At 45.6% G+C, this 19,344-nt stretch overlaps 3 protein-coding genes across 9 annotated transcripts; 1 reads left to right on the top strand and 2 right to left on the bottom strand.

The window, feature by feature from the left end:
- Positions 1-58: 58 nt before the first annotated feature.
- Positions 59-4,079, top strand: LOC103980247 (uncharacterized). 7 transcript variants are annotated; one of them, XM_009396576.3, is made up of 2 exons: positions 59-307; positions 2,210-4,079. In XM_009396576.3, exon 2 carries the CDS (start codon positions 2,348-2,350, stop codon positions 3,656-3,658), a length of 1,311 nt encoding a protein of 436 aa, XP_009394851.2. In that variant the 5' UTR covers positions 59-307; positions 2,210-2,347; the 3' UTR covers positions 3,659-4,079. The 7 variants fall into 7 exon arrangements, with proteins under 7 accessions (XP_009394851.2, XP_065012504.1, XP_065012491.1 ...); XM_065156432.1 differs by having other exon boundaries at positions 2,198-4,079; XM_065156419.1 differs by having other exon boundaries at positions 2,188-4,079.
- Positions 4,080-8,864: 4,785 nt separating this feature from the next.
- Positions 8,865-10,802, bottom strand: LOC135671989 (probable LRR receptor-like serine/threonine-protein kinase At4g29180). The gene has a single exon (XM_065180447.1). The coding sequence runs from the start codon at positions 10,800-10,802 to the stop codon at positions 8,865-8,867; it is 1,938 nt and encodes a 645-aa protein (XP_065036519.1).
- A 2,797-nt stretch (positions 10,803-13,599) lies between these two features.
- LOC135671988 (uncharacterized) lies at positions 13,600-14,244 on the bottom strand. Its single transcript, XM_065180446.1, has one exon. The coding sequence runs from the start codon at positions 14,242-14,244 to the stop codon at positions 13,600-13,602; it is 645 nt and encodes a 214-aa protein (XP_065036518.1).
- Between the last annotated feature and the right edge of the window lie 5,100 nt (positions 14,245-19,344).

Below are 19,344 nucleotides of genomic sequence, written 5' to 3'. Positions count from 1 at the left end.
GTTCACAGCCGCAGGGCACCACCGGCGGCATTTATATCGGCATATCTTATTTCTCACGGCAGCAGTAAACGTCGTTACTTTCCGTCACCTTGCGATATCTTCCGATCGGGTTCCGTCGTCCTGCGACTTCGATTCCCCGCCCTGTTCACAGATCTCCTCCAGTAAGCAAATCTTCGTTTCCCACTCTGCATTTTGGTCGATACGTTCCGTTCCTGTCTCCACTCCATGGTTTTCGGATTTTTAGCGGCTCGATCGACACCCTTGCTCTTCATCCGGGGCGGTCTAATGGTGGCACAACCGCGCTGAGGTAAACTATCGGATTTTGATGTCCGGCTGTAGTTGTTCCCTTGGTCAAGTGTTTATTTGAGGAAAGGGATGGTATCCCTCGATCGTTGTGGTCAATGTCTGATTTCGTTGTTAGGGTTCAACCTCCACGAATTTCTTTGGTGTCGTTGTTCTTAATGTTTGTGTTGTTGATAGAAAATAGTCCTGAGAAGATAAGAAATCCTAGGGCGTAATTTTATTGGATCCCTATTTTGATTTGGCTCGGGTTAGCAGCTCTTATTCACTAGAAAGGATGCAAACGGGGAACTTTTGGCGTTTACATTACGAATCCTTAGGCGTTTAAATCAGGAGCCAACTACCTTCGGGGTTTAAATAATGTATGGATGGGAAAGATTAGATTTTTTGTGGCATTAGACATTTCAAATATAGGGTTCAAAGCAAGACAATTAAAATGTCTATACACCATTTGTAGTTCAAAGTAAGATTTTTTTTTTTGTGCTTGTTATAATTTGATAAAAAGTTGTTGAAATCGAAGATGGAACATTTCGAATTTGGATTGGCTTAGTCTAAGAATCTTATTGTTGTATACGGTTCTCATATCTATGCATTCTATTGAGGATAATTCAAAAGTTCTGCCTGGATTCTTACTCTGTTGGCCATGTTCCCAAGACGGTGCAACATGTTAATAGTGTGAAAGTATTATGCTGATTTTTGAACAGATAGATAGTTAAGATGTAGTTTTCGTCGATACTCGAGGTGCTTATTAATGGAGGATATAAGCCGAGCAGTTTAAAATATTTTGTGAAAGAAAACTACTGCAGAAGATGATGTCTTTTAGCCTTTCACAAAGATGCACTTTCTTAAGCAAGCTAAATTGCAAGTTTAGAGTTATTATGTTTGCCATCTATTAATGTTATTAAACTTATCTGCTAAATTCTCTCTTTTTCTAGTGAGAGTAGTTTTTGCATCATTCTGTTAGTTGTATGCTGTTAACAATCGTGAAGAATGAAGTTGGAGGCTTTTCTCTTGCCTAGCATTTAGTTCTTTATCTTTCTATTACTGATATGTTCCCTAATTTTTGAATCTTGAGAATGGTTTTTTCCCTTTTGCACTAGCAGTATTTCGTTTTCTGCCCTAGGGTACCTTGTTTTTTTATAATAATTTTGGTTAAGTATGGATGAAGTTTCTCATGAAAAATTCAGATATAGAGCTAGGATGCTTCTAATACTTACTATAAAGACTGAGGACTGATGAGTTAAGATGCCATGAAAACATGTGAATACTCAAAATGTTGGATCTTTTCTGGAAGAAAAGCAACGTGACAATCCTTCTCTCAGTTCTGCACTTTCACTAATCATGATGCTTTTAATAAGTAACATGTTTCTGAACATATAAGATGTTATTCTTTTAATGCCTTCAAGAAGTAGAAATGAAGAGTGTCTCAGGAGAAAAAAGGACTAATCCTAATGCTGTAGTTTTAGACAATCTCAATTTCTTTCACCAATTTGGGGATTTATATATGCCAGCCATTTGTCTTTGTTCAATGGTTGATCTTGACATCAGGTGGATTTTACTTCTGAAAACCACCTTATAACTATGAGCCTACTAATAGAGATTTGTTTCTGCAAGTAATGTATCAGATCAAGTGCATGGTATTTGATATTTCATGAAAAACATTGTTGTTAATGAAAGAGTCTCAAGTTTCTTTTCTCCTGTCTTGCTTCACAACTTTCAAACTGAAAATTATATGTTTTGTTTCTCTCTTTGGTTCTTTCTAGTCATTTGTTTCGACTTGTTATTAAGAATTATATGTGATTATCTGTCAGTCGAGATAATGGTTGACCCATATTTTTCTTCTTAAGTTGCTAATCTTGGTTAAATCATTCACAATAAAATTAGCAGTTTATCTCAGCATTTCATACAGTCAGGAGCAGTGCTTGTTCTTCAGAAGAGCTTTTTCTTTGGAGGCAGAGGTTAATGATAGCTTCAAACAAATATAACCGTATGAAATATTTGTTGGATAAGACATCAAAGGAGAGACAGGTTTGAGAGCTCAGAGCCAATGGAGGATTCATTCTCTCGCAGATTTTCCCAACTGATTAACTTGGCCAACCAGAATAGTGAAGCACAACTTGGGGGTGATACTCCTGCTCGTCGACGAGTGAGCTATTACGCAGCTCGGAGCAGGTCTTTGAGATGGCACAATGTGTTATCTGATAATGACAATGATGCTCTTGATCAATCGGACTTGGTGTTTGGTGAAACTGACTCCAGTTTTAGTTTTGGTGGTTATGGAGGAGAATCAGATACCTCCCTGGATACACATAGCATACTTGATAGAGAAATGTCTTTTCAACTTGAGAATGAGAGCTATGTTTCCACTGACACAGACATCGATCCAATGCATGCAGGACTCGATTTATTTGAATTTGATGCCCGATATGACAATGTTGGTGATGATCGTGATTATGGTGACTGGATAGGCACAAATTTGGTTGAAGCAAATAGGTCTGTTCACACACATCAGCAATTTGAGGATGCTAATTTCAGTCCTAGTGGTAGTGGTATGGCAGGTGCCCAAGATGGTTCCTGGTTCCAGCAGACGGAAGGAGAAACTCAATCTCGACATGCTGACTTTTTTACTGATTTAGACGTAGTGGAACTAAGACGAGCATATGTTGGGAACCCAGGAGATTATTTTGATGACGAGGTGCTTGAGCAGCTTGCAGAGGCTGCTGGCTCAAGCGGGGCACCTCCTGCAGCAGTGTCCTCGGTGAGAATTATCCCGTCTGTAGTCATTTCTGATGACCATGAGAATAATGGTATTCAGATTTGTGCTGTATGCAAGGACCCGTTGCCTATAAATACAGAAGCAAAGCAGCTTCCCTGTATGCACCTATATCATCCTTTCTGCATCTTACCATGGTTGAAAATAAGGAACTCATGCCCAGTTTGCAGATATGAGCTTCCAACTGATGATCCAGATTATGAGGAGGCGAAAAGGGACCTGAACAGAAATGAAAGGCATGAGTCTTGGCCCCCAGACAGGGCTGAGGAAACCTATGAAGCATTTACAGAACTGGAGACCGATGAAGCTCATGATTTTAGTAATGCAAGAGCTGAGCATGATAGTTTAGAGGGTGCTGTCGAGGAGGCGAATAGATCAAGTGGAGAGAGCAGCAGAGGCAGATGGATGTTTCTTGCGGCTGCTCCAATTGTTAGTTTGGTCGGTTTCGTTCTTGTTGTCTGGCTAAGAAAACCTGCGGATTACGGGAGAACTCAGGGAAGCAACTTTAGCGAGCGTCATCTCTACCAAACACGGGGCTCCACTTCTCCAGCAGATAGAAATAGGAGATGGTGGTCTATCTTTTAGCTGCAATCCATTTTGCAGTCGGTTTCAGCTGTCTTGTGCTTCTGCACCAGAATTCAATGAAGCTGCTGATATCAGCATATGCTCCTGTCAGCATCTCTATCATAGAGTTTGTTTTTGTGTTTCTGAATCCTTCAATATGCTCATCGTCTCATGAAGGCGCGACCATGAAAGGTGTGCGTTTTGTTTCTTTACTCTTGAGATCAATCAATTTGTGGGCACTCATGCGATGTTACACGCTCATCGATGTATCTGAGTACATGTAACGTGCAACTTGAGCTTGATTTACTGCTTGACTACGGTTGTCATCTCAGCAAACACCTCAACTGGTGTTGTTGTAATTGGTCATCCTACTGAGTTAAAAGTGACATTTTTCTTGCACTTGAGGACGCCTATTCTTAATGTTGAAATTAAAAGTTTGATATGATATGGCATTATTCCGGACACTTGATTATAATCACAGGGTTGACGTGGATTCTGAGATCCGAGATTGGCGTAGGTGCTGAAGTCACCCCCGTGAGGGACGATGAAGGATGGGGAAGAAGACCTGAGCAGCTTCCTCCAATAATAATAAACCATTGCCGCTCCATCCTCGACTCGATTCAAGTCCATCTGTTTGTCAAAGTCTAGAGAGAGCGAAGAGAAAGAGAAATATTCTCAGAATTATTTTTGATTCGTTATCTATCAAATTTTGCCTTAATCACTCAATAATCCAAGAAACTGAAATGTAAGTTCTTTAAAAAAATAATTTTTATTCAAATGTTACATAATACGCGTATTATGTTCTTATGGCAGGGCTTAACCTTTTGGTCTCATAATTGTGCACACTATACCTTAAGACACTGAAATGTTAATTTGCCTTTGCCTGCTGCACGTGGAATATGATGCTTCTGATCTAAATGACATACCCAACAAGTGGTGTTGTGTACGCCGCATCTTACACTGAACAAAAGGACAGGTACCATAACCATCCATCGTACAGGGGCCATATCCTCGTTTAACTTCGACGACAACAAGTCGTACGCATCACTTCACGATGTTCATTGCCTCACATGCATCTCCTCAAAGCTCCCATATCGATCCTTTCGCTTCGTCCTCATCGGATGCGATGATCTCCGTCATCCGAGCCATGGAAGTCGCGATCTCCTAACGATTACGGTTGGGTGATAGGTGGGGCGGGAGTTGGTTGGCAGTTGGCAGTGGCAGCGCTATTAAGGTCAGTGGCCATGGATGGGATCGGAGAGGCTATGCTTTTGGTCTTCGCCTCCGCCTCCCGTCCACCAACTGCAGTATTCAACGCAGCGATGGGGACTCATTTTGGGAATGAGGGCTGTTGTTCGAAGTCGATTATCGTCACATCAGGCTTAGTCTCCTCTGTCCCCGGCTATACTGCACCAAAAACAATGATGCAAGTAGCGATCTGGTCTCGTTTTGGATAAGTACAACTTAACCGAAGAGTTGTGTATAGTAGAGTCGGTCACCTCGAAGCTTCGATATCACGCAGAGTCTACGGTTGTGCAGGACGTGGACTCATCATGAAGCAGCCATCGCAGAGACGATGACATGGTTGCCGACGTGTCTCTGGGACCATGTTGACTGTACACTACATGTAAGTGTAAACAACTTTGAGCCGTGGTCTCGGGGCTGACGCGGCTCAGTTCGGATCCGGATGATGAGGGATCTCCCGGGGACGTGTCTTAAGACTGCTGAGGCGATCGCTTGTAGGGGTCCGATTGGGATGGGGTCCTGTGGGGACCGTCGATTTTACACCTGCATAAAAGTCGGGCCGGGGTGCTCGGCCCAACCTCTCCGACGATCAAGTTAGTTGATGTGAAGGGAATTTCAGATGACTAAGTCTTTTTGGTCTGTCTCCTCCTCTTCCCGTTCAGAATATGAGGGTATTTATAGGGAAGCTTATTGTTTCCTGATGTGCCCACTTGCAGGGGGCAGGCTGGTAGCGTCTGACATTGGTGTTGGCATGGCGTGAAGAACCGAGCCTGAGTAGGCGTCAATGCGCCTCGACTGACGTTTTGGTCCGTTTGACCAGGTGCTGTCGCGACGATCGAGGCATGAGACGTCATTTGACGTCAGCCGAGTCTTATCATAATTACTATCCTCATCATATTCTCCCCCGGAAAGAAACTATGCGTCAGTCGTCGTAACGGGAGTCCGAGGCATGGCTTCAACTTTCAGGCGGGCACGGTCTCGGGGAGCATGGAGCCGAGGAGCACGACGTAGGCGGGCTGGCCGCGCAGGTGTGTCTCGGGGGGCATGGAGCCGAGGAGCACAACGCAGGCGGGCAGGCCGCGCAGGTGTGTCTCATGGGGCATGGAATCGAGGAGCACGATGCAGGTGGGCAGGCTACACAGGTGTGGTCTCGGGGGGCATGGAGCCGAGGAGCACGACGCAGGCGGGCTGGCCGCGCGGGTGTGTCTTGGGGAGCATGGAGCCGAGGAACACGACGCAGGCGGGCTAGCCGCACAGGTGTGTCTCGGGGAGCATGGAGCCGAGGAGCATGACGCAGGCGGGCTGGCCGCGCAGGTGTGGTCTCGGGCATCATACAGCCGAGGAGCACGACGCAGGTGGGCAGGCCGCGTAGGTGTAGTCTCGGGCATCATGCGGCCGAGGAGCACGACGCAGGCGGGCAGGCTACGCAGGTGTTGTCTCAGGGAGCATGGGGCTGAGGGATGCGGCTCAGGCGGGGAGGCCGCCCTGAGGGGAACTCGGCAGTCTACGGCCAAGAGATGCAGCTCAGGAGGGAAAGCCGCCCTGAGGAGAACTCGGCAGTCTACGGTCGAGAGATGCAACTCAGGCGGGAAGGCCGCCTTGAGGTGGACTCGGCAGTCTTCGGCCAAGGGATATGGCTCAGGTGGGAAGGTCGCCTTAAGGTGGACTCGGCAGTCTTCGGCCGAGGGATATGGCTCAGGTGGGAAGGCCACCCTAAGGTGGACTCGGCAGTCTTCGACCGAGGGATATGGCTCAGGCGAGAAGGTCGTCCTGAGGTAGACTTGGGTAGCCTACGGCCGAGGGATATGGCAAAGGCCGAGGGACATGACTCAGGCGAGGAGGCTGCCCTGAGGTGAACTCGGGTAGCCTACGGTCGAGCCGTGTAGATATCAAAGGGGGTTAGGTTGGAGCTAACCGCGAACCGGGAGGCAGTCAGGTAGATACTGAGCCTTCACTCGGAAGAGACTAAGGCAGGGCCTAGATTTCTTTTACGAGGACTACATCGGATAGCCACCGCGGGTGCTTGACTTCATCTATGGAGCCCGCTGCCAGAAGTTGTCCCTTCTCCTCATGGCCGCCCAGGCCTCCACCGCGATGTACCGGTTAGCCCGCTGGAGCATCTTTGGCACCGTGGTGGGAGGTTGCTCCGCGAGGGACCAAAGGAATATGAAAGGTCGCAGGCCTATCATAAATGCCTGCACTAACAGAGAGGGGTGAGTGTCTGGCAAACCCCGATTTTGCGTGGCAAAGCGATCCACAAAATGTGAGAGGGGCTTGTCCTCCTTTTGTTTGAGTCCGAGGAGCAATGCCGCGGAAGGCTTCGGCCATGCATAGGCCACGAAGTGGAGCTCGAAGTTTTTGACGAGCTGGTCGAAGGAAGCGATCGTTCCGATCTTCAAGCCGCCATACCACGCGTGGGCCGGCCCTCTCAGAGTGGTAGGGAACGCTCTACACATCAGGGCATCAGAGGTTCCATATAGCGCCATTTGGGCGCGAAAAGCAGCTACATGATCCGTTGGGTCGGTGGAGCTATCGTAAGCGTCTAGAGAGGGGAGCTGGAAGTCCGGGGGGACTGTCTGATCCCGTACATCGGGCGTGAAGGGAGACCCTTGGTGTGCGTCCTCCCTGAGCTCTCCCTTGGACCTGCGAATCTCTTTCTACATCTAGTCGAGTCGCTGGCTGATGAAGCGCAACTGGGCTCGTAGGGAGTCTGAAGAGAGTGCCTCGAGTTCCGGCGGCCGCTCGGGTTTGCCATCACTGTATCCCCGAGTGGGGCCGGTCGGACTCGAGGCGAAGTGGGGGGCTTCGGAAGTGTCATGTGGGCCCGAACGGGCGCCTTGCGTTGTCGCAGTGGTTCGATCGCAGGCGGGTGCGCTAGATGAGAAACGAGCGGGATAATGGTTTGCACCATACCCATCAGAGTTCGTACTTGATGAGCGAGGTCCTGAAATGCCTCAGATGACACGGGCGAGGGGTTGGCGGGGGCGCTGTCGGATGACGACAAGCCCGGGTCATTGAATATCCACCCATATCATTATGAGGTCGTGGCGGGGTGTTTGTCACGGTGGTCTCTGTGCGGGGGATGTTCCCCCGAGGCTTCAGTCGGGTGCAGCCTCTCAGCCGTGGGCTCATCTGAGCCGCTCGGGTGATCACTCGACATTCCGGGCCCTCCTTCTAGCGCCAATCTGTTAGTGTAAACAACTTTGAGTCGTGGCCTTGGGGCCGACGCGACTCGGTTCGGGTCCGGATGATGGGGGATCTCCCGGGGACGTACCCCAAGACTATTGAGGCAGTCGCTTGTGGGGGTCCGATTGGGATGGGATTGCTATCCTCTCCGGGCAGGAACTCCTTGCCTGCGCATCCTGTGGGGACCGTTGGCTTTACACCTGCATAAAGGTCGGGTCGGGGTGCTCGGCCCAACCCCTCCGACAATCAAGTTAGTTGATGTGAAGGGGATTTCAGATGAAAAAGTCTTTTTGCTCTGTCTCCTCCTCTTCCTGTTCAGAATGCGAGGGTATTTATAGGGAAGCTTATTGTTTCCTGATGTGCTCGCTTGTACGGGGTAGGCTGGTAGCGTCTGACATTGGTATTGGCGTGACGTGAAGAACCGAGCCTGAGCAGGCATTAATGCGCCTCGATCGACGTTTTAGTCTGTTTGACCAGGTACTATCACGTCGATCGAGACGTGAGACGTCATCTGACATCAGCCGAATCATATCATAATTATTATCCTCATCACTACCCATATCATTTTAAGGGTAAGTGGTAATCATACAATAGATTTGAGTTACAGTGATTGCGACCGGAAAAGGAGGCTTCCGGTCAATGGGCACCCAAGTATCGTCGATCGTCACTCGCTACACTACACGCGTCTCGGGGAGAGCGGTGGGCTCCACATTGCCCTCCAGTCAAAACCGCGTGTGGCAAGAAACAAATGTCGTACAAGTGGGAGCCACAACAAAACGCGGGACCCTCGTCCGATTCAAATCGACCATGCGTGCACCGACGACGGCGGGGACCCCGTCGACGCCGAGGGCGGCGCGGGGGACTCGTTGGGTGGCGGCTGCGGCGGGGAGGTGGCCGCTTCCTCGGTGCCCCCCGTCCGCGCCTCCAGGTCGGCGAGCGCGGCTGCCAGCTCCGCCGCCGCCTCTCGCATCGTGGGCCGCTCCTCCCTGCGCGGGCGCACGCACCGGCACGCCAGCTCGAACACCGCCCCCACCGTGGGCCGGTCCCAGCCCTCCCCTAGCCTGGGGTCCACCACCGACGGCCCCGCGCCGTCGGACGACCACCCAGCGGACGCGCGCGCCGCGTGGATGATGGACTCCGCCCCGCCCGTCGGGGTGGGAACCACCGCCCGCATCCCGGTGACGAGCTCCAGCAGCACCACCCCGAAGCTGTACACGTCCGTGGCCTCCGACACGTGCCCCGCCGGGAAGCTCTCCGGGTCCACGTACCCCAGGGTGCCCATCACCTCCGTCGACACGTGGTTGCCGCCCGGCGGCACCACACGCGACACACCGAAGTCGGACAATTTGCCCAGCCCCGCGTCGGTGAGCAGCACGTTGGTGGGCTTCACGTCCCGGTGGATCACCGCCCCCTCGGGGAGCCCGTGCAGGTACGCGAGCCCCTCCGCCACGTCGACAGCCACTCGGACGCGCCGCCACCACGTCAGCTCACCGGAGGAGAGGGCGCGCGCGAGATTGCCGCCGGCCATGTACTCGTACACCAGAGCGTGCTCCCGATCGCCGAAGCAGTAGCCGACGAGGGTCGCGAGGTTGCGGTGGCGGAGCTTGGCGAGGATGGCCACCTCGGCATAGAACTCGGCCACCTTCTGTTCCCGGTGAATGCGCTTGATGGCCACTGGCTGCTCGCTGGGGAGCCTCCCCAGATAGACCTTACCGGCGCCTCCCTCGCCGAGGAGGAGGCGGTCGTCGAACCCGTTCGTGGCCGCCCTTAGCTCTGCCTTGGTGAAGATGTAGAGACCATCCGTGGGGAGCGGGGACGCGGCGGTCGAAGACGGCGGCGGCTCCTTCTCGTCCTTCATGTTGCTGGTGACCGCGGTGGACCGGCGGATCTTGAAGGCGAGAAAGACGATCGCCGCGATGGAGACGAGGCCGGCCGAAGCGGAGCCGACGGCGATTTTGATGGATCTGGAGGCGGAGGATGAGGAGGACGTGGAGACGGGAGCTTGGACGGAGGAGGGAGGCGGGGGCGAAGGGATGAGGTTGTCGGTGCCAAGGCCACCGACATTTTCGAGGACTTGGAGCATACAACGGGCGTAGGAAGCGAACCGGGGCGGGGACGGCTGGAACGGGGTCCAGACCGCGATGGTGGCGGCCACGCCGCAGGGGACGAACTCCTTGGAGTGGGTGGCGTTGAGCAGCGCGAAGGTGGCGGAGATGACGGCGTTCTGGCACGCAGGGCATGCGGTGCCCACGTCGGGGGAGAGATCCCCAGCGGTAGGGGAGGCGCAGAGGCGGGAAGCAAGCGTGAAGTCGGCGGCGGAGCGGATGCCCCGGACGGTGGGGAACTGGCACGGGCGGCCGGCGGCAGCGAGAAGGGACGAGCCGAGGTCGCAAGAGGCGGAGGAGAGGAGAGAGGCGTTGACGAGGCCGCGGCTGACGAGGACGGCCGCGAAGGAAGCGGAGCAGGCGGAGGCGACGGCGGGGGGGAGGAAGGCGGTGCCGCTGCGGTTGGCGTGGCCGACGGCGGCGAAGGTGTAGGCGGTGTAGACGTACCAGCAGCAGTTGGTGGCGGCGGAAGCGGCGGAGGCGTTGGCGTAGCAGGCGGGGGAAATCAGGTGGGAGGCGGAGTCCAAGTCGTATGGGCACGTGGCGGAGTTGGCGAAGCGAGCGGGTGAAGTGAGGAGGAGGAAGAGGAGCGTCGGGGGCAACAGGCAAAAGCTGTGGCGGCGGAGCATTCTATCACTGCTATCGAATCGATAAGTTCTGCGGAGGGGAGAAGGAGTGGATTTGGGATCGTGATAGAGGTCGGCTTTGGGTTTTGTCGAGGAAGGAACGTTGACTGAATCGAGTAAGAGGTTGGACTTGGTCTGGTCATTTATTTACTTGTTTATCTTTGTTAAAATGATTAATTAATCAACTTAATAATAAACATTTTGGATTCGTTGGACTTCGTATTTCCAAATATTTTGGATTTGTTTATCAATCGATTCAGTCAAATCGACAGCTAGGGTTATTTGCATTGAGAGAAAGAGTTCTTCGGGAGAATCCGATTAGTGCGAAACTCGAGTAGAAACTATATGGGTCTAACAACATCATGTCCGATATATGATCTTTGGGATATTAGATAGATGAGGGACTATATATGTACGGTAACTGATGACATATAGGTCCAAAGGATTAGATTTCCTTATATCGTTTAGGGGCTTAGTACGTTCATAGTCGATAAGTCGAGTGAATTATTATAAAGATAATAATTCGCTAAACCAGAAGAAATTCTAACAAGTATGACTGACGGCCAACTCGATATTGGGCCTAGAGAGTAACACACATATGGTAGGCATTACGACGAGTAGATGCTCGAATATAAGATATCCACTAGAGCCCCTATCTTATTGGATATCCAATAAGTCTATAAATTATTGATCCTATGGATGAGATCCAATAATTACCAATAAGAGATTATTGGATATAGATTCACTATATACTTGGGTAGTTGGTTAAAGATTCAATACCCAATATGGCAGGATCCATTAGGGTTCAGTTGACATGAGACCTTTATAAATATGAGGGAACCAAAGAACCATAGGCTAGAGGTTTATTGGTTGTTACATCCTATTCTCCTCTCCCTTCTCTGCTCCAAATAAAAAGTGTTTGTGGAGATTTAGGGGAGCAATTTGAGGAGTATCGTCATCAAGAGAATGATGCTTGACCTCCTTCATCCTCTCCTATAGATCTGTAGAGATTTAGAGATATACGATCTCCTTAGGTAAAACGCAACTATCTCACATATGGATTTAAGTTTTGCGCATCAATCTTTACACAATGATGAATAACTTTTTAGAAAATTTGATGTTTTTATTTTTTGTTCTTCCGTTACGCATTGTGAGGTCGCCTCTAGATTTCTCTATATGAACGGTATAAGTTAGAAGGCCAGGTCTAATGGAAATATCTTTTTATTATCTTTGGGTCTTCTTCTTTTTATTGCTACTACCAAATATCTTTTTAGATGATATTAAGGTTATATAATTCAGAAAATATTAGGAAGGTGATTGTAAACGAGAACAGGAAACTTGCAAATCTCTTCTCTTTCTCCTCTCCTCTCAATTTAAGGCTGGTTAGCTTCTCATACTCTTGTGTTAAACAATCATATTATAATATTTTTGTCACCATCATTAATACAATGATATTTAGCCTCAACCCATCATTTTTGTTTCCCCTTTCTCTGTAGGTTTTAAGAAATCTTATTCCTAAGATTTGATCTTTTTCCAAGTCTATTTCGGATTTAAACAGATAAATAATTTTCTTTTTATTTTATTTTTCTCACGAATGATCCATGAAATCTTTAGGGTGACATCATTTAACTTATTTTTTTACAGTCCACATTCTAATCGATAATGATTAGAATAGATATTGCGCATATTTGGATTCGTCTTTCAAAACTCCTTATGAAAAATTAGAATGAGAAATTTTTTTTATTTAATTTCTTTTTTTTATCGTCCCCTTAAAATACATCATTCATCCCTCAAATTTGAGAGAGGATGATGTGTTAGAATTTGTGTTAAAATCAATATTACTCTTTTCTTGAAATAAGCTATTTGGATCGGTAATCATTCAAGTTGTTGCTTATGAAAACTTATCCCTCGCCGTTATCATTATGGATGATTTGGTCATAAGAGTGATCAATATCCTCAACACTCTATGAGAAGGTTTTATAGTTGAAAATGATTGAAGGATCTGACATTTGAACCTTGGATTAGAGTTTAACATCGTTCGTCTCGACATAAAACAACTAGTGCAAAACACCAATAGTTTCTCGCTCATACGTTCGTCTCTCTAGCATCGAGAGTGCAGCCATCTCAATCCATATGTCGTTTCAATAATGATATTAACATTATCATTGAATTATATAATAATCACATAAAACATGAAACCAAAACCAATTAATTAATTACTTACTCGAGTATCAAATGTTAGTTTCATAAATCCTATAGTCCCACGTCGGAAAAATCAAGCTTATTATGTCTTATTAAAACTATAAATAAGGGTTTAGATTTTGAAGTCAGATGTATCATAAAAAAAAACCCAAGTGTTTGCTTTGGGTTTAAGTCCGTATTCAGTTAAATGGTTTGAGCTTATAGTTTAGATTTTTCTTGTAGTTTAGATTTTTCTTGTTTAATAGATTCGGGTGTTTTATGACTTAGAAACATCTTCCTAAGGCATTTGTAATAGTCCACTCTTTTATAGTATAGTACGTAAATCTCGTGTTCTTGTCGTTTTTATCGGCAATTGGCTCGTTGGAATTCACTCATTGGGTTTCATGTTTATCTAATGGAATATATGTACAATGCGACTGTATCCAAGTATCCACCACCTATCGGTTGCGTATACATACGAGAGATCTAAAAAGTGTACACGTGTATTCAAAGCTATACGTTATGTATATGGAAGATGATATGCGTAAAAGCTAATCTCTATAATAGAAAAGCCAACACGAATAGTAGTCACAGCAGCTTCCGCCCACCGCTGGTGAGGTTAAAGCTTCGTCTTCATGGCGCACTCCTGGCTCTGCACGCTGAGGTCGGGGACGCCGATGACCACGTGGCAGTCGGACGTGGCCACCGCGTGGTGCTTTATGAAGCCCAGCAAGGTGACCCGACCCGGCATCCTTGTCTCCGCATCGAACGCCACCGCCCCCGAGGCGGCGTCCGCCAGTAGGCTGCCTAGATCCGTCGCGAGCTGGTCCACCTCCACCTCCAGAGCAAGGCGGAGGAGCTCGGTTCCCCGCGCCGGGATCCGCCCGGGCTCCACCCTGGCCTTCCCGACCTCGGCCTCGCGGTAGAGGAGGCGAGTGTGGCCGCCGGATGCGTGGGCGAAGGACGCGTAGTTGCGGTTGCGGACGCGCACCGCCAGGTCGAGGGTGATGTTGAGCTCCACGCGAAGGGAGGACAGGCTGATGTTGGGGGAGACCCCCGAGACGGTGGTGGAGACGAGCTCCATCGTCGGGTCGCGGACCTTGAAGACGGTGAGGGCGAGGACGACGGCGGCGATGATGAGGAGGGCGAGGATAAGGAGGCAGATAAGGCAGCAGAGCTTGCGTCGCCGCCGTCGGCGTTCCAGTTTATGGCGGGCGTCGGTGGGAGAGGGAAGGTGGCCGTTGTTCTCGCCGGAGACCTTCATGGCTCGAGTAGGATCGGGCGCGTGGAGTGGGAGGTATGGCGGGAGTTAGTAGTGGTCGGGTGAGTGCGGGGTGGGAGAGGAGCAATCTATGGGAGATGGGGGGCGGTGTGGTTGCATTAGTGACATGTATCTGCCAACAACCCTTGCAATAAACTCTTAGATACTGCTAGCAATAATAATTACAATGAATAATTAATAATCGTAATAAGTTATTTTAAAGAATAATTTTCTTTTTGGCTTTTCATTACTGAATAATTAAATCCAAGTTCAGAGTTTTCCATGGAGAAATTTTAATTAGAGAAAAAAAGATTTAGCTGTTCTTCCTATAGTTCATGATTGGAATCTTCTTGTTTTCCTTTTCCCAAAGAAAAGAAAAGAAAACCATATTTATTTTATTGTCTCGATATAAAGACCATTTTTATTATGAAGGAAATCTAAGCTTCCTTCTACTTCCGCTCATCTTCCCAACTGAACTCGATCTTAATTTTCAGCACTAGCTTTGATTTTTTGCAGCATATCATAAATGTGCATCAATATCATATTATCAAACCTTATTTGACTTTATTTGTCGGCCTCTTCTCGTCATGACAAAGATATATTTCCTTTACAATTTTGACCACATAGGAATGCAAGACTTGTGTGTCGATGTCACGATTCTTTACAAGACAGTACGCAATGTGAAATATATTGCGAACACTACAAAAGTAGCATCGTAGTTGGAGTGGATTTGTCATAAGAAATGAGAATGGTAGCCAAGTGGTCGATGCCGCCATATCCATTAATTCGTCCAACATGGTAACTTTAGATGTCCCGACTAAAGAAAGGAACTCAATCAATAATCCATTGGGAAAAGAGAATCAAAGAGTATTTATGAGATCCTCCTTTATAGCATTCAATCACAGTATATCATTAGATGTTAAGATGTCACGGACTTAAAGTTGATTTTATCTAAATTGTATGATACTGTGTCAGTCCTAAAGTTGATTTTATCTAAATTGTATGATACTGTATTCATCTGAAAAAGATGAATCTTTTTTAAAAAAATTATAATCTTTTAAGATCTTGTAAAAGAGAAGATGAGCTATAAAAAATATTTAACTCGGGATTTTTAAATAGTAATTTTAGCAAACATTTATATGCAATGTAAATTATAAATATGAACTTCGTAAATTTTGAGCTATCGTATAACAAAAAGTCTAAAGTGGCTCGCTGCGACCAAAAGTTCATACAAATACCAACATGACACTAATATAGAACAAGACAGCAAAATAGCCTCAAACAATATCTCAAATACCCATCCAACTATATGTCACTAGGGTAACTCTTTGGTGTTATATTGACTAATACTCTACACCACTTTACGAAGCTAAAAAACTTTCAAAATGATTGCCTAGATAACATATTTATAGATAGTTTTACCTCTATATAATAACGATATATAATCTATTTTTACAAGTCTAAAATGACTACCAAAGCTAATCAAAATGAGGCCGTCAAGCCTAATATAAGCCCTCTACATGTTGTGTAAAATATGAGTAAAACTGAAAGACATAGATATACATGAGCATTACATCAAATATCTTAGTTACAATTTTGTCTGTAACATTTTCCCCCATTTATTCATTTGACGTCCTTGTTGAAACATTTGTGAGTGCTGCATCTCATCACCTTTGTTGAATCTTTAATCTTTTGCTCTAGTTGTTCTTAGCTCCTGATTGTATTTCACTGCTTTTATTAAGTAGTCAAACTTTGATCTACAACATTACCTCAAATCGCGGATGACTGATTTTAGTGTAGGATCACCTGAGTTGTGTTAATTCTTGTTGGTTCCTGCAGATCATTTATATGAAGAAAAAGACTCTTCTTATTATGCAATGATATCTCAAATATCTTATGCCACTTGAATTAGATGGATGTCTATTGGAGTTTTAACAAATATTGCCCCATTGACTTTGAAGCTTTTTGGGTCTTCCGTTTATAAAATTTGTCCATCGATTTCTCTTATACTTAATTGTCACTTCTAATTAAGTTTCTATCACTTTTACTTTTGATTGATATTCTATTAGGAAATGGAGCAGATAGTCTACTCTCGATAGCGCAGATCACTATTGGTGAAAATTTGATAACTAAATTTCTTCCACTAAGTTTTTTTGAAGGGTCATTGAACATACACAAAGCTCCTTTGCTAAATAAATAAGAAAATTAAGATACTTGATTTTATTTATTTTTTTAAGAGTTGAAAAGATAAAAATTACTCGACTTTGTCCATCTTCTCAAGGGTTGTACTTCATGCATTGACCTGATCACTAACCTTCACCTGCTTTTTGCTTATACTTCTGAAGCGCTTAAAGTGTTTACACTCATTGCATTGAGTTAGCTATTGTGATTCACCTTCTCGTTGTTATCAAACATCTAAAATGCAAGAAGTTTTGCCTAAAAAAAGTAAAACATTACCTCGACGACTTGGAGTAACTTTCCAACATTTTTGGTCGCCTTTGGGATTGTACAGTTTTCTCCATCATTTTTGTCATCTACTCTTCTGAGTATAAAAGGTACAACATCGCATACTATCTACTTCGTTCTTTGGTCAAGTATTTCTATATCAATCCGAAGTCTTTTACTTTTAGCTATTTTGATGAGAAGCTCGTTGACATTGGCCTTACAAAGTTTAAAGCCTTATCTATGTCTATTTCTTTGTGATCAATAGATTCGTCTCTTTAGCATTGTGACACTATTCCGAGTCCATCTCCATTCTAACTGATGCTTAGTCTTAGGTAGATGAGTTCATTTAGACTCGTCATCACTTCCTCGCTCCTTTAAACCACCAGCTTCAACACATATATGTTCTTCAAGTAGTTCTTGTTAATTGATGGAAGACAGACTGTAACTTTTATATATGGCATTCGCCATCATATTGTAGGGCTTGCACTGATTCTATTCTCCTCTGCTTCCTTAATAGCAATGCCGGTTTTATCCTCTAACTTACCATGCCCCTTTAAATGAACATAAATTCTAGAGTAGTCCAACTCTCTAGCTACTCCATGGGACTCACTGGTACTTGCACTCAGAATTTTTTCTCGGTGGTACACAACTCCCATATGATGATAATTAAATGTTTCATCCGATGTAAAATTTGATGCACACACAAAAGACCTGCCTTTGTGGTACCATGACATTTACTCTTTGAATTCATAGCCCTTGTTGTCATCATGTTGTTACTAAAGTGAAGCTCCTAATAGTTTTTTATTATACTTTGTATGATCAAATCCCTCATGGAACTCACTAGTACTTGCACTCGGAATTCCCTCTTAATGATATATAACCTCTATATACTGATAACTAAGGCTTCATTCAATGCAAAATTTGATGCATGCACGGAAGACTCATCTCTACGATGCCATGACATTCACTTCTTGAATTTATAGTCCTTCTTATCGTTATGTTATTCACTAAAGTAGAGCTCCCAATAGCTATGATTATACCTCCATATAATCAAGTCCCCCGTGGGACTTCTCTTTTACATGTTGCATTGCCTTAAACTATTTCACCATGATTCGCCATACTATGTTACCGCTCGGTGGCATCTCTATTGTATTATAATCTTTGTAAGATGAACTCAAACTATAATCTCTTCATGTGTGACCTTTGCCAACACATCGTAAGGCCTCCGTCAAATCTGATTGTGTTCGTCCTTTAGCAATTGATCTTTATCCACCCAAATAAAGCATAATTCTAGGACAGTTTATCGTATAGCATCTTTCAAAGTCTACTAACTTTGTTAAAATTGATATGTCATTATTTGGATCATAGGCCTCTACTCCCCAACACAATCTCCACTGTACACCATTCCTTTGCAATAACTCGAATAACAACACTACAGTATATTCTTCAAGAGTACCCACCTTCATATCCTTTTGCATTATACCAAGACCTTCTGACTCTAATCGTGCCTCTGCAAGTTGAGTTACCTGAATTCCTTAGTCAAATGCATCTCAGAGATAAGATGCATGTGTCTTAAAACTCCATTCATTTTTTGCACCATGTAGAACGAGGGACCATTGTAATAATATGCTCCCGCTCCTCACAAGAGTTCATGTCCTTCACCTAAGAAAAGCTTCGTACCTCCATTCTAAGTTTTGACATATATGTCAACTCTCTTTATGCGGCTTAGATATTTTTCAAGTTCCACCCAAGTTACTCCGCTCCTTGGTTTGCATTGAGTTGATAGTGGCTCTCACACCCACCATTTCATGGGTCAGCCCTCCATTGAGTCTGATCCCCATATTAACTCTAAGTACGCCTTCATTTAGTATTATCTTGGGTCACTCTCTAACTTGATCTCACAATGCATTTACTAATGTATTGCCTCATGCGATAACTCCTCGCTGCTTACTCGATCCATCAAGCTTTGTGGAGTTGTTGTCTTAAGGTACCCCTCCTCAACATGTGTAGTTCGTTACATATGATTTTCCCTTTAGAGGACTGAGACTTATCTTTCCTAGATATCTATCTTATTAGAGTAACTTTTCTTTTCAGATCCTTTCCTTCCAAAGGTTTGGAGGCCACCATCCTCTTAGATTACTACGCTTTGCTGAACAAACTATGCATTATTCATCAATACAACCCTCCATACACCTCTCAATACCTAGTAATATGTTAAACTTACTACACACTTCAGCCTTCTACAAATATATCCTTCCCATACCGAAGAGAAAGTTTTAATACTCTATGGTGTTGAGTTTCAGTCATCTTAGAATGGTCACAGACGGCTCGTCGTCCACATACAAGCTCTTGCATAAGTATTAAATTCTTCGAGTTAATAATTCTCCTAACCTATGAGAGTTTTGTATAATTTTTTTTATTGTTGAACAACCTATCCTACCATATGGTCTCATTTTTTGCTAAATGCCTTATTTGCCTTCAACACCATCAAGTTTGGTTGTCAACGTCGAGACGTAACTTAAACTCAGCCATCCCAATCTTTTGGTGCTATGCATTCGTCCCAACTCACTTATCTTTATAATGCCTCTCGCACAAAGAGTTGGCTAGCATCTGAATGCTAATCTCGGATGTATGCACCTTTAAGCAACTCTTTTCCCT

Source organism: Musa acuminata, chromosome BXJ1-4 (assembly GCF_036884655.1).
Source record: "Musa acuminata AAA Group cultivar baxijiao chromosome BXJ1-4, Cavendish_Baxijiao_AAA, whole genome shotgun sequence".
NCBI classification, from domain to species: domain Eukaryota; kingdom Viridiplantae; phylum Streptophyta; class Magnoliopsida; order Zingiberales; family Musaceae; genus Musa; species Musa acuminata.
Note: the sequence above shows the minus strand (reverse complement) of the source record. Positions and strands in the feature narration are given on the sequence as shown.